Source organism: Dipodomys merriami, unplaced genomic scaffold (assembly GCF_024711535.1).
Source record: "Dipodomys merriami isolate MVZ:Mamm:240054 unplaced genomic scaffold, mDipMer1.0.p SCAF_70, whole genome shotgun sequence".
Lineage (NCBI taxonomy): Eukaryota > Metazoa > Chordata > Mammalia > Rodentia > Heteromyidae > Dipodomys > Dipodomys merriami.
Genome location: NW_027206291.1, coordinates 2,128,252 through 2,141,484, shown reverse-complemented (window position 1 = coordinate 2,141,484; position 13,233 = coordinate 2,128,252). Strand labels below are relative to the sequence as shown.

The window sequence follows — 13,233 nt, the reverse complement described above, 5'->3', positions numbered from 1 at the left end:
AGCGAAGGCCTCTGCTCGACGTCACAGCCACGCGCCGGAAGTGCCTTTTTCCAGGTTTCCTCGCTGCTGGGGGCGATGGCCGGCTTCGCGGAGCTCGGGCTGTCGGCGTGGCTGGTGGAGCAATGCCGGCAGCTGGGGTTGAAGCAGCCCACGCCGGTGCAGCTCGGCTGCATCCCCGCCATCCTGGAGGGTGCGTGAGACCCCGCGCAGCAAGACGCGCCCAGCCGGGGCCGGGGACAGAGCCGGGGCCGGGGACAGAGCCGGGGCCGGGGACAGAGCCGGGGCCGGGGACAGAGCCGGGGCCGGGGACAGAGCCGGGGACAGAGCCGGGGCCGGGGACAGGGCCGGGGCCGGGGACAGGGCCGGGGCCGGGGACAGAGCCGGGGACAGAGCCGGGGCCGGGGACAGAGCCGGGGCCGGGGACAGAGCCGGGGACAGAGCCGGGGCCGGGGACAGAGCCGGGGACAGAGCCGGGGCCGGGGACAGAGCCGGGGCCGGGGACGGGGCCGGGGACAGAGCCGGGGCCGGGGACAGAGCCGGGGCCAGAGCCGGGGCCGGGGACAGAGCCGGGGCCGGGGACGGGGCCGGGGACAGAGCCGGGGCCGGGGACAGAGCCGGGGCCAGAGCCGGGGCCGGGGACAGAGCCGGGGCCGGGGCCGGGGCCGGGGACAGAGCCGGGGCCGGGGACGGGGCCGGGGACAGAGCCGGGGCCGGGGACAGAGCCGGGGACAGAGCCGGGGCCGGGGACAGAGCCGGGGCCGGGGACAGAGCCGGGGCCAGAGCCGGGGCCGGGGACAGAGCCGGGGCCGGGGACGGGGCCGGGGACAGAGCCGGGGCCGGGGACAGGGCCGGGGCCGGGGACAGAGCCGGGGCCGGGGACAGAGCCGGGGCCGGGGACAGAGCCGGGGACAGAGCCGGGGACAGAGCCGGGGCCGGGGACAGAGCCGGGGCCAGAGCCGGGGCCGGGGACAGAGCCGGGGCCGGGGACAGAGCCGGGGCCGGGGACGGGGCCGGGGACAGAGCTGGGGCCGGGGACAGGGCCGGGGCCGGGGACAGAGCCGGGGCCGGGGACAGAGCCGGGGCCGGGGACAGAGCCGGGGCCGGGGACAGGGCCGGGGCCTGGGGGGGGCGGGGGGCTGGCAACAGAGCTGGGGTCCCGGGTGGTGCCATCTCTGGAACATTCCTTGTCTCCAAGCACCGGGAGAGGTTGATAAATGATGTCAGGAGAAACTGAAAGTGGGCCCAGCTGGCCTTTACAAGGGGAAACTGAGGCTGCCAACACTAATAATGGTGAGGCCAGGACTCTAGGATTCTGTGTATGTGCCTTTCTCTCCACCCAGTATGGCCACTAATGAGGCTTCCTCAAGAGCCCAGGGGGTGTAGTATGTGAACTGGGCGTTAGGGTTCAGGGTTCCCCAAGCTCAGGTCCTCAGGGACAGTCAAAATGGCACGGTACTTAGGAACACATGGGGCTTCCGAGCAAACTGTGCCCCCGTGTTGGCCTCTGAGACTCAGTCCCCCCCCCCTTTACTGGAGATGACAACTTCTCCCTCGCTAGGGTTTGAGGTTTGCAAGAGGCAGCAGGGTGCAGAGCGCCAAGTCGCCTATTATTGGAGGTTCAGAAAACCTGAGGAGTGAGTGAGTGTCATCTCGAGGAGCGTGGATTCCGGGTGCAGGGTGACCTCGTTGCCTCGCCCTCTGTCCAGGTCGAGACTGCCTGGGCTGTGCCAAGACTGGCAGCGGCAAGACCGCTGCGTTTGTGCTGCCTATCCTACAGAAGCTGTCCGAGGATCCCTACGGCATCTTCTGCCTTGTCCTGACGCCCACTAGGTGAGCCCCTCACCACCCCCCCCCCGGGGGCGCGACTTAGCTTCACGTGCCTTTCACTCTCTGAGCTGTGTCTCCCCCACAAGCAGAATAGGGGGAGTCACACCGCATGATTGAACCAGATGGTGAGTGGGAAAAGTTCTCGGCACAGGGCTTGGCTGGGGCCAGGCAATTGCCAGGTGGGATCTGCAAGCTGCCTGGCAGCTGAGAAGTAAAGTTCTGTCTGTTTTGTGTATGTACTGGTACCGGGCTTGAACGCAGGGCCTTGAGCTCTTGACTGGCTCTTTCCTCTCCAAGCCTGCCTTTGTCATTTGAGCCGCACCTCTACTTGGTGCTTTTTGCTAGTTAATCAGGGATAAGAGTCTCTCGGACTTTCCTGCTAGGGCTGGCTTTGAGCTGCTATCTTCAGATCTCAGTCTCCTCTGAGTAATTAGGATTACAGGCATGAAGCACGGGTGCCCAGCCAAAGAAAGTATTTTAAGCAAAAGGACCTGCATGCAGAGGGGTGAGGGAGGAAGGGGCAGAAAAGGCGATCTGCCAAGCCTCCAATGCCAGGGAGAGGTTTGAACTGACTCTGAGGGTATGTGAACAAGGCAGGGAAGGCTAGGAGTCATGACAAAGACAGAGCAGTGCAGAGTATGGCTTTCAGACTGCCCAGCCCAGGAAGAGGGGATATGGAAGGTTGGGTCTCTGGCTTTTGTGGCTGACCCTCTAGTGTGAGGGATTCAAAAGAAGGTGCAAGTTTAGGGTGTGGATGGAATGGGTGTGAAGTGTGGACAGTCCGGAGCAGACTCTAGCACTCAACAGGCAAATGGGGCAGGAGGCTGGGGCAGGGGTGGAGTGGGAGGCCCCAAGCTGCACCCTTGTCACTGCCTGTCTGCCCGCCGCCCGCAGGGAGCTGGCCTATCAGATTGCAGAGCAGTTCCGGGTGCTGGGGAAGCCGCTGGGCCTGAAGGACTGCATCATCGTCGGTGGCATGGGTAAGGCCCAGAGGCCAGGAAGCTCCGGGTGTGGAAACCCCGCGCCGCGGCTTCCCGTCCAGCCTCACCTCTACCCTCACCCCAGACATGGTGACCCAGGCACTGGAGCTCTCCCGCAAGCCACACGTGGTCATTGCCACGCCAGGGCGCCTGGCCGACCACCTGCGCAGCTCCAACACCTTCAGCATGAAGAAGATCCGCTTCCTGGTAAGCCAGCCTTGCCCCTGGGTGGGGGGGGCTAAGGAGGGAGGGGTTTCAGGAGCCTGGGTGCCACCTCCCACTTGGAAGCCTGCATCCCAGCTGTCTCCAGGAAAGTTCTGGAAAAGTGACTGTGCCCAGGGGCAAAGGAGAAGGGACGTCTAGTGGGGGGGGGGGCACTTTGTGGTGACTCAGCCTGGCATGCATGCCCTTCTGGTTCCATCCAAGGCAGGCAGGCAGCGAGCCCGTCTGTAATCCCAGCTGCTTAGTAGACAGGGTTGGGCGATCACTGAAGGGCCAGTGTGTGGGCACAGGAGTTGGAGCGTCTGCCTGGCAAGTTCAGGGCCCTCCGTTCAGACCCCAGGACTATTTCCAGTTCAAAAAAAGCAAAGGGAGAGGCTTGCTGGGGTGGGCGTGGGGGGGGCTGTGGGCGGGGGGCACCTCCCCACAGCTCTGCCTCCCCAGGTGATGGACGAGGCCGACCGGCTGCTGGAGCAGGGCTGCACGGACTTCACGGTGGACCTGGAGGCCATCCTGGCCGCCGTGCCCGCCCGCAGGCAGACGCTGCTCTTCAGCGCCACGCTGACTGACACGCTCAAGGAGCTGCAGGGCCTGGCCACCAACCAGCCCTTCTTCTGGGAGGCACAGGCCCCGTGTGTGCCCGGCTGGGGGTGGGGGGCGCCCCCAGACAGGCTGGGGCGGCCAGTGGGACACTGAGACGCGGCCACCTGCTGTCCCCAGAGTGCGCACGGTGGAGCAGCTGGACCAGCGCTACGTGCTGGTGCCCGAGAAGGTGAAGGACGCGTACCTGGTGCACCTGGTCCAGCGCTTCCAGGATGAGCACGAGGACTGGGCCATCGTCATCTTCACCAACACCTGCAAGTGCGTGCGCGCTCTGCCCCGGCCCCGCCTCCAGCCCTGCCCTCAGCCCCTCGCCCCTGCATGGGGGGGGGCGCTGTGCTGTGGCCCAAGTCCTGGCAGTCATGTGAGTTTGCTTTGAGCTTCCGTCCGCTCTTGGGGCTGTCTGCAGCTCAGGACAGGAGGCCGACACACAGCAGGACCGCGCAGGGCACCGGCTTCCGGGAGAGCAGGTGGGGGCAGGGGAGCTGTCAGCGCAGTCAGACCCTGCAGCTTATGGTCCTGGAGGTGCAGCCCAGGCCCCTGTGCTGAGCGCTGGCGCCAGCCCCCCCAGCCGGGCCTGGTCTCCACTCACGCCACGCTCCCCCTCCCACTGATTCTGCCCTGGGAGGGAGCGGCTGGCTAGCTGGCGGGTCCTCAGCGCCCCCCACCCGGGGCTGTGCAGGGCCACCGAGCGCCTGCAGGGTGGGGTGTGGGCGGCCGGAACCCCACAGTGACACAAGCGTCCCCTCCACCCCCCAGGACCTGCCAGATCCTGTGCATGATGCTGCGCAAGTTCAACTTTCCAGCCGTGGCCCTGCACTCCATGATGAAGCAGGTGGGCGGCCTACTCCCCCTCCCCACTCCCCTGCAGGCACTGCCCTGCCCCTACCCCGCCTGCCCTGCCCTGCCCTGCCCTGCCCTGCCCTGCCCTGCCCTGCCCTGCCCTGCCCTGCCCCGCCCTCACCTCTGCCATGTGTTTCCCCTGGCACAGAAAGAACGCTTCGCCGCTCTGGCCAAGTTCAAGTCCAGCATCTACCGGATCCTGATCGCGACCGACGTGGCTTCCCGGTGAGCAACCAGCCCACTGGCCCCCGAGGGGGCGGCCCGGGGAGCCGGTGCCAGGGCAGGCCTGGAGCCTGAGCAATCTCTACTCCCAGGGGCCTGGACATCCCCACAGTGCAGGTGGTCCTCAACCATAACACCCCAGGCCTGCCCAAGCTCTACATCCACCGGGTGGGCCGCACGGCCCGTGCAGGTGAGCGCCCGTGGCCCTGGCCCCTGGGGACACGCCGCCGACCACCGCCCCTGTCGGGAGGACCCGGCGCTGGTGAAACCCCTCCAGCCCTGGGGCCTCGGGCATGGCCGCCCGAACTGAGGGTACACTGCAGTGGGAGATCTCTGGGGTGGATTTGGTGGTCCGGGGTTTAGTTACCCAACAGGGCTGTTCCTGTCCTGTTCACCATCAGAGAAACGGGGCGTGGAGTTGGGGTACAGAGGTGCTGGCCAAGCCAACACCCAGGGCTGGGCTCTGGCATGAGTAAGCCCGGGGTCCCTGGCAGCCTAAGTGAAAAGGGTGAGCAGCTGCGTTAGGCGGGGAGGCCGGCCGTGCCCTGCAGCTTCCTGGGGGCAGCCGCCCTCCTCTCAGAGCCCCCATGAGTGGAGCCCCGACACAGAGCTGCCGCTCCTGCCTGTGTTGGGCCGCGTGCCAGTGCTGCCGTGTCCCACAGGGCGGCAGGGCCAGGCCATCACGCTGGTCACACAGTATGACATCCACCTGGTACACGCCATCGAGGAGCAGATCCGTGAGTGCCGGTGGGGCCGGCGGGGGGGGGGGGGGGGGGGCTGGGCTCCCCACCCCCGTGTGTGTGTGTGTGTGTGTGTGTGTGTGTGGGGGGGGGGTCCCCAGGCCGCCTCAGGCAGGGCACGGGAGGGGGGGACAGGGCTGGCCCCGCGCTTGGCAGGCAGGACGCCGCTGCTGGGGAGCCATGGCCCCCTTGATTAGGAGTTGGGTCAGACCCCTTCTCCAGGACTCCAGCCATCCTGCCTCAACATCCCCAGAAGCTGGGATTCTAAGCACCTCGTGAAGTGGTCCCCCTTTGTTTCTGTGGCAGCAGCCTCTGCTATGGGAGGGAGAGCCCTGAGCAGGGGGGAGAAGAGGAGGGAGGGAGAGCCCTGAGCAGGGGGGAGGGGAGGAGGGAGGGAGAGCCCTGAGCAGGGGGGAGGGGAGGAGGGAGAGCCCCGAGCAGGGGGGAGAGGAGAGTCCAGAAGGGAGGGGAGGGGAGGGGAGGGGAGGGGAGGATGCCTGGGTGGGGGCCGCGCCAGTCAATAAAAGGAGACCGAGGCCGAATGCGCAGTGCGTGGTCTTTAGTCTGGGACTGGTGGGATCTACAGCCGGCCGGGCCCCTCCCCTTCCCGCCATGGCGCCCCACCGTCCACGCCATCCTCCCGCCCTCGGAGCCCCGGCCACGCGCTGGCCTGACCCCCGCCCGCCCCGCCCGCCCCGCCCGCCCCGCAGAGAAGCAGCTGGAGGAGCTGGCGGTGGAGGAGGCGCAGGTGCTGCAGATCCTCACGCAGGTCAACGTGGTGCGGCGCGAGTGCGAGATCGTGAGTGGGGCCCGCGAGGGCGGGGCGCGGGGCGGGGCCGGCGGGCGGGGCTCGTGACGTCGCTGTCTGTCCCCGCCCCCAGAAGCTGGAGGCTGCGCACTTCGATGAGAAGAAGGAGATCAACAAGCGCAAGCAGCTCATCCTGGAGGGGAAGGTGGGCGGGGCCCGGGCGGAGGGGCGGGGCCCGGGCGGAGGGGCGGGGCCCGGGCGGAGGGGCGGGGCGGGCCGACGCTCAGCGCCCCCCCCCATGTGTCCCCCCCCCCCCCCCCCCCCCCGCCAGGACCCCGACCTGGAGGCCAAGCGCAAGGCGGAGCTGGCCAGGATCAAGCAGCAGAAGCGGCGCTTCAAGGAGAAGGCGGGCGGGACGGGGCGGCGGCCGCGGGCGCCACTGGCGGCGGCCACCCACCTGCCCGGCCCGCAGGCCCCGAGGACCGCGCGGGGCCCAGCGGGGCGCGGGGAGTCGGGTGCTCAATAAAAGTCTGGTCTGAAGCTTCGCGGTGCGGCTCCGGGGCGGGCCGGCGGGGCGGGGCGGGGCGGGGCGGGGCGGCTCCGGGCTCAGGGCGCGGGCTCCGCCAGGCGCGCCAGGCCCTCGCGCAGCTCGCTCAGCTCGAACAGCCGCACGTCCAGCAGCTGCGCCGCGCGCCCCACCTCGGCCCGCGCCCGCTCGCGCTCGGCCCGCGCCTCCTCCAGGCTGCGCTCCGTCGCCCGCAGCTGGTGCTCCAGCTCCGCGTTGCGGGTCTCCAGGTCCTGCGGAGGCCGGGTGGGTAGAGTCGGGGTCCCGAGAGGTCCGGGGAGCCCGGCTCGAGGACAGCCCGCGGGTTCCCGGGCCCCCGTCCCGCCCCAGGGCTCTGGCGCGGCCCGCGTCCTCCCCGGCCCCGCACGCGGTTCCCCAAGTCTCCGCCGCGCCGTCGGGTTGAGGGGTGTCCTGTGGGCCCCGCGCGGGCGCACCTGCACCTTCTGCTGCGCCTCCTCGCGCTCCGCCGCGGCCTCGGGCGCCTCCCGGGGCCCCGCAGCCTGGCTCCGCAGCGTCTGGATCTCCTGGGAGAGGAGGGCGGGAGTCGGTGGCGGGCCCCGGCCGCGCGCGGGGGGCCGGGCCCGGGGCTCACCTGGTCCTTGGTCTGCACCAGCGCCTCCAGCTGCTCCCGTGCCGGGCCCGGCGCCTCCTTCTCGCCGGCCGGGGGCGGCTCCGCGGCCGCCTGCGCCTCCAGCTCCGCCACCTGCGCGCGCGCAAGCTCAGCGCTCCGCCCGCGCCCCCGGGCGCCCCGGCCCGGACCCCGCGCCGAGGGACGGAGGGCGCCTCACCCGCAGCCGCAGCCGCTCGGCCTCCGCTTGCTGGGCCTCCAGCTGCTGCCTCCACTGGGCGGCCGCGGCGTTGGCCTCCCGCAGCGCGCCCGCCAGCTTATTGTTGCTGTCCTGCAGCGCGAAGAACTCGGCCTCCCACTGCACCTCGCCCACCGAGCTGCGGGGACCGGACGCGGGGGTCGGCGGGGCGGGGCCGCGAGGAGGGCGGGACCAGGGGTGGGCGGGGCCGGGGTGAGGCTGTGGGCACGTGGGAGGCGGGGCCCGGGTGAGGCTGTGGGCGTGGTCTACGTGAGCACGTGGGGGGCGGGGCCGGGTCGGCCAGGGCCCCGCGCCGGGCCCGCGCGCCCTCACCCCTCAGACAGCATCTTCTTCAGCCGCTCCCGCTCGGTGGGGCCCGGGGCCTCGGCGCTCTGGCTGCGGAACAGCTTCTCCTCCCCGGGGCCGTTGGCGCTGACGAGGGGGCTCGGCGGCACCTGCGGGGGAGGGGGGCGCGGTGGGCGGTGGCCAGGGCCCTCCGCGCCGCTCCCGGCCCGCCCCACCCCGGCCTCCGCGCCGCCCCGGCCTCCCCCCCGGCCCTCCCCCCCGGCCTCCGCGCCGCTCCCAGCCCGCCCCGGCCTCTCCCCCCCCCCGGCCTCCCCCCCGGCCTCCGCGCCGCCCCGGCCTCCCCCCCGGCCTTCCCCCCCGGCCTCCGCACCGCCCCGGCCTCCGCACCGCCCCGGCCTCCGCGCCGCCCCGGCCTCCGCACCGCCCCGGCCTCCGCACCACCCCGGCCTCCGCACCACCCCGGCCTCCGCACCGCCCCGGCCTCCGCACCGCCCCGGCCTCCGCACCGCCCCGGCCTCCGCGCCGCCCCGGCCTCCGCGCCGCCCCGGCCTCCGGGCCGCCCCGGCCTCCGCACCGCCCCGGCCTCCGCACCACCCCGGCCTCCGCCCCGCCCCCGGCGCGCCCCGCGCTGACGCGCTGACCTGGTGGGCCGCGAGCCCCAGGGCCGCGCTGGGCAGCTCGCCCCCGTCCTGGGACTTGTCCCGGGCCAGCCGCGCGGCCTCCTTCACCTCCTGGAACTTGTCTGCAAACTGCGGGCGGAGCGGGCCGTCGGTCCGCGGGGCCCGGCGCCACCCGGCCCGGACCAGGCCGCTCGGCAGAGCGGGGCTCACGGCTCGCCGCTGCGAGAATAAACCTGTGCTTCTTGAAACAATTTCCCTTTGTTTAAAGGAAAAGTCATTTCTGAGCTGGGGGGTCAGGGGGCCTGAACCCTGAAGGCCGAGGCGGGGGCCCGTCCGCAGCCCCTCTCCGGGCAGCCAGCAGACAATGAGGAAGGGCGCGCCGGAGCGGGGTCGGGCACCCACCGTCCTGCCCCGAAGCCTGGTGTGCCCGTGCTTGTGAGCTCTGCGCAGGGCGACCGGCCGGGCTATATAGTCTGGTCCAGTAAAAAGTAGTGATAAAGTGGGGGGCGGGGATACAGGTGTCAGGGGCTCACACCTGTCATCCTCACTACTCAGGCTGAGAGCAGAGGATCGAGATTGAAAGCCAGACTAGGAAGGGAAGTGCGTGAGATCTCTCCACGAAAAAAAAGCTAGAAGTGGAGCTGTGGCTCACATGGTAGAGCACCAGCCTTGAGAGAGGAAAAACAACTCAGGAACAGAGCCCCTGCCCTGAGTTCAAGACCCAAGAGAGGAAGCGAAGGGGGGGCACAGACAAGGCTGCCACGGGGGAGGGGCCTCTGTCCAGGGGCAGCCGGCCAGTGCCCACCATCTGCCCCCAATGGGAGAAGAAGCCACACAAGAACCTGCGGCAAAGCAGGGACGTGGGGAGGCTGCTTCAACTACGAACCCGCTCTGCAGACAGACACATGGAGGTGGGGACCACACAGCGTGCTCCCCCCTCCCCGCCCACCTGGGTCAGATGCTGTTCAGACGCAAAGCCCAAGCCATAGACGGTGTTGGCCCGGCTGTCCGCCCACTGGCCGAACTTCTGGGAGGTTTTGGTGAAGGTCATGTTGGGGGTGACGGTACTGTTGATGATGGCCTGGTCAGGGGTCAGGAGGTCAAGGTGACTGTGAGTCCCCGATGACCGGGGCCAAGGGGACCGCCCTCCCTGGGTGTGCCCCCACCCCCACCCCGGGCTGCACCTTGGCGCCCCCAATGCTGATGATGCGGTACACGTTACGGGTGGCATCGTAGAAATAGGAGACGGTGAGGGCGTGCTTGCCGGCAGGGACCCAGTTCCGCTTGGTGGTGGGGTCGATGTGGAACACGTGGGCCCGAGTGCTGAAGATGGGCTGCTCCCTGGTGGGGGGAAAGACGGACCCTCAGCAGGGCCTCTCGTGGCCAGGCCAGGGCTGGGGGGGGCAGGGGGCTCACCTGGCTGTGGACATTGGTCAGGCTGGGGTGGCCAGGCGGCCAGAGCAGCCGATTTGGCCCCTGGGGAAGAGAGAGAGGTCTGTGAGGGCCTCAGAGGCTCAGCTGCCCAGGGCCGCGGGCCGGGTGCACCGACTGGAGGAGGCGCCAAAAGCAGCCGGGCAGGCCCCTGGCTGTCCTGGTTCTGGGGGCCCCCAGGGGCGCCAGGCTGCGTCCCCAGACTGGGTCACACGCGCCTTCATCCATCACTGCGCTCAAACCAGGGCAGGGCCGGGCAGAGGGTTCCAGACAACCATGGCTGGGTCCAGGGTTCGGGGTCAGCGGGGCCCGCATACTGGAGACCCTGGCTCTTCTCTAAAGCTTTGGCACCGACGACTGTCTCTTGGGAGACAAAGGTCCCCACTGTTCCCAGAGCCCCCCGAAAAAGCTTCGGCAGAACAGCCAGTTTTGGGGCCCACCATGGGAGGGGCTCCATACCGTCCACCCCTCCCTCCAGCCCAGGCCCGGGGTGTGGCCTGAGGGCCTGATTCCTCCCCCCCCCCCCCGTGTGCCCCCTCCCAGACTACATCCTGGGGACCCCGGCCTGGGGAGGGGGACCCCGGCCTGGGGAGGGGGACCCCAGCCTGGGAAGGGGGACCCCGGCCTGGGGAGTGGGGAACACAGCCTGGGGAGGGGGACCCCGGCCTGGGGAGGGGGGATCACAGCCTGGGGAGGGGGACCCCGGCCTGGGGAGGGGGGATCACAGCCTGGGGAGGGGGACCCCGGCCTGGGAAGGGGGGATCACAGCCTGGGGAGGGGGACCCCATCCGGTCCTGGGCACAGGGTCTGGAGCCCGAGCCGGTTCGGATCGCGGGCCGGTGGGGCCGGGCGCGGGGTCCCCCAGTCCGGGCTCTTCCGGCCCGGCCCCGGCCTGCCGGGACTCGCGCGCGCGGCGGAGAAAGTTACTCACCGGCCGGTCACGCGCGCCGGCGCCCGGGGCTCCGGGGGGCCGAACCCCGGCCTGGCCCCCGAGGGCGGCCGGGGACCCCCGCGGGCCCGGGCACCGCGCCGCGCCGGGCGCACCCCAACTTCGGAAGCGCCACCCCGAGTCCGCATCGCCCCCCGCCTGCGGCCCGGGCGGAGACTCGGGGTGCCCTCGCCCCGCGGCCCCGGCCCCGCCGAGCTCCGCGCCGGCCCCGGAACTCCGAGGCCCCCGCGCCGTCCCCCCCCCCCGGCCCCAACTTTCCGGCCCGCGCCGCTCGGCCGCCCCAGAACTTCGGGGCCCTCGGCGCGTTCCTCGACGCCGGGCCGGCGACCCCCGGGGCCCCGCCCCCGGCCCGGGACCCCGCGACCCCCGAGCCGGGAACTTCAGAGCCGGCGCCGCCCCAGGCCGCGGGCCCGGAACTCGGGGTCCCCGCGCCCCGGTGGTCCGGGCTCACCGTCGGCGTCGCTGACTCGGCGCAGCCCGGGCCCTGCGCGCTCCGCCGTCGCCCGCCCGCGCCTTTGTCTGCGCCGCCGCCGCCGCCCGCGCCGCCTCCGGTCCCATCGCGGCCGGGCCCCGCGCGGCCGCCGCCCGCCCCGCCTCCCGGGGCCCCGAGGCCGCCCGAGCGCCCCCTGCCGGCCCGCGGCAGCCGGTGGGCGGGATCGGCGCCCGGAGAGGGCGTGGCTAGTGCCGCCAGGGGCGGGCCCCGGGGGAGATGGGCGTGGTGTGGCGTGTATGTGGGCGGGGCGGGGCGGGTTTTACTGGAGTGTGGGCGTGGTCAGGGAAGTCACGGGCGGGGCTTGTTCTGTGGGCGGGGCGTCCCGATGAGGGGCGGGTCCGGATGGAGAGGGGGAAGGGGCTGTGCTGGAGGGAGGGGGCAGGGAGGAGGAGGGGGATGGGCTGGGGCGCGGGGAGGGGGGGAAGGGGGGGACCCCGAGGAGGAACCAGAGACCGGAGGCAGGAAGCGGATGAACGATCAGAGCTGGACGCCACTCTTCCTGTGGCCGCCAGGGTCAGCCCTGCCCGGCTGCCTGCGGCCGGGGGGAGGGGGGTCCGGGCCCTGGCCGGACACAGCCGGGCGCTGCCCCACCTCAGCACGCCGGGCGCCCGGAGGCTGTGTGCAGGGGTTCCCATCCCCGGTGCTGTCCTCGCTGCCCCCCGCCCCCCGCAGGCCCCCCTGAGGGTCAGGACCAGGTGTGGCTGACCCCCCCATCTGGCACGCCCCGGCCTCACCCCCACACACAGGGTGACCTTTCATCCCAGCTGGAGACACAGAGCCCGTGCCTCAGTTTCCCTGACTGTGCGAGTCATGTGCACAGCAGAGGGTCTGTCTGAGCTGGGCCCGAAGCCTTGCAAGGCGTTGGAAACACCGTCTGCTCTGTGCAGACTTCCCGATTCCCAACAAAACAAAAAGAAATTTCAAACGGAGTGTGGCCGGGCTTCCGGAAGGCACTGGAGTGTGCCAAGCGGCAGCTGGCTGCAGAACGGGGCCATGCGGCGATCCCCGGGGCGGCCGGGCAACGGGCCCGGGCAGCGGGCCTCTGAGGAGGAAGAGGCCAGGGAGGGCTCCAGAGGGTGCTCTGAGCCCCGCAGCGAGGGGCCGGGGCCGGTCAGCCTGGAGCACACCGGACCCGACGGGGCATGCCCCAGCGCAAACCGCTGGCGTGTTCACAGCCTGACCTGGTTACGGTTCTGCTCTAACCCGGCTTGGCCGTCCTCCGCCATGCTTCCTGAAGGAACGCGGTGCCCAGCTGCAGCTCGATCTTGGCTGGACCCTTAGGTCTCCCTGAGCAGTGCACCCTGGAAGAACTCGCTTTCGCTCACCATGACTCAGTTTACTTATTTATAACCTGTGTGTGTAAACAATGCCACTTTTCATTATGGTAAGTAGCCACTGGTTCCTACACGAAACAGACTGTGTCTCTAGGTGTCTCGTAAATGCGTGCATTGTACACGTGTTGTCGGTGGCCGGGGTGGTGGTACAGGCCTGGAACTTCAGTACTCGGAGGGAGAGGCGGAAGATCTGACATCCAATCTTCTCCTTCACCTAGCCATAGTCAGGCCAGCCTTCCTATGCAGCCCTCAAAACCCCACCTCTAAACTAGGCCTTGGTGGGTCATACCTCGAATCCTAGCTACCCAGAGGCTGAGATCTGAGGATCGCAGTTCAAAGCCAGAAAAAAAAAGTCCGTGAGACTCATATCTCCAATGAACCTCCAAAAAGCTGGAGGTGTCCAGCTCAGGGACAGCACCCAGGCCCCGAGTTCAAGTCTCAGGACCAGCACAGGGACAAAAACTAGACAAATCCCACCTCCAGTGCCCTCCTCTTCCTCCCTGACCCCCTTCCTCTTCCAGCTTACTCCAGAGACCGGGAGTTGGGGTGT

The 13,233-nt window shown here is 70.3% G+C and overlaps 2 protein-coding genes across 2 annotated transcripts; one reads left to right on the top strand and one right to left on the bottom strand.

The window, feature by feature from the left end:
• Window positions 1-47: 47 nt before the first annotated feature.
• Ddx49 (DEAD-box helicase 49) lies at window positions 48-6,719 on the top strand. The gene is made up of 13 exons (XM_070008628.1): window positions 48-190; window positions 1,707-1,830; window positions 2,722-2,807; window positions 2,893-3,014; window positions 3,471-3,658; window positions 3,747-3,887; window positions 4,386-4,461; window positions 4,618-4,694; window positions 4,784-4,881; window positions 5,354-5,428; window positions 6,142-6,230; window positions 6,313-6,384; window positions 6,511-6,719. Exons 1-13 carry the CDS (start codon window positions 76-78, stop codon window positions 6,703-6,705), a joined length of 1,458 nt encoding a protein of 485 aa, XP_069864729.1. The 5' UTR covers window positions 48-75; the 3' UTR covers window positions 6,706-6,719.
• On the bottom strand, window positions 6,615-11,450 carry Homer3 (homer scaffold protein 3). The gene is made up of 10 exons (XM_070008629.1): window positions 11,308-11,450; window positions 9,893-9,952; window positions 9,661-9,817; window positions 9,426-9,557; window positions 8,498-8,605; window positions 7,884-8,005; window positions 7,533-7,689; window positions 7,337-7,447; window positions 7,179-7,268; window positions 6,615-6,977 (listed from the first exon to the last, which is right to left on the bottom strand). Exons 2-10 carry the CDS (start codon window positions 9,904-9,906, stop codon window positions 6,786-6,788), a joined length of 1,083 nt encoding a protein of 360 aa, XP_069864730.1. The 5' UTR covers window positions 9,907-9,952; window positions 11,308-11,450; the 3' UTR covers window positions 6,615-6,785.
• Window positions 11,451-13,233: the final 1,783 nt, after the last annotated feature.

Bases quoted from the DNA above. Each gene is read 5' to 3' on its own strand.
- Ddx49 (XM_070008628.1), top strand. From the start codon at position 76: ATGGCCGGCTTCGCGGAGCTCGGGCTGTCGGCGTGGCTGGTGGAGCAA. The intron at 4,882-5,353 runs GTGAGCGCCCGT...CGTGTCCCACAG, and splicing joins GGGCCGCACGGCCCGTGCAG to GGCGGCAGGGCCAGGCCATC. The intron at 5,429-6,141 runs GTGAGTGCCGGT...CCCGCCCCGCAG, and splicing joins CGCCATCGAGGAGCAGATCC to AGAAGCAGCTGGAGGAGCTG.
- Homer3 (XM_070008629.1), bottom strand. The intron at 8,006-8,497 runs GTCAGCGCGTCA...CCTCCCCCGCAG, and splicing joins TGGGGCTCGCGGCCCACCAG to GTGCCGCCGAGCCCCCTCGT. The intron at 7,269-7,336 runs GTGAGCCCCGGG...CTCCTCTCCCAG, and splicing joins TGGTGCAGACCAAGGACCAG to GAGATCCAGACGCTGCGGAG.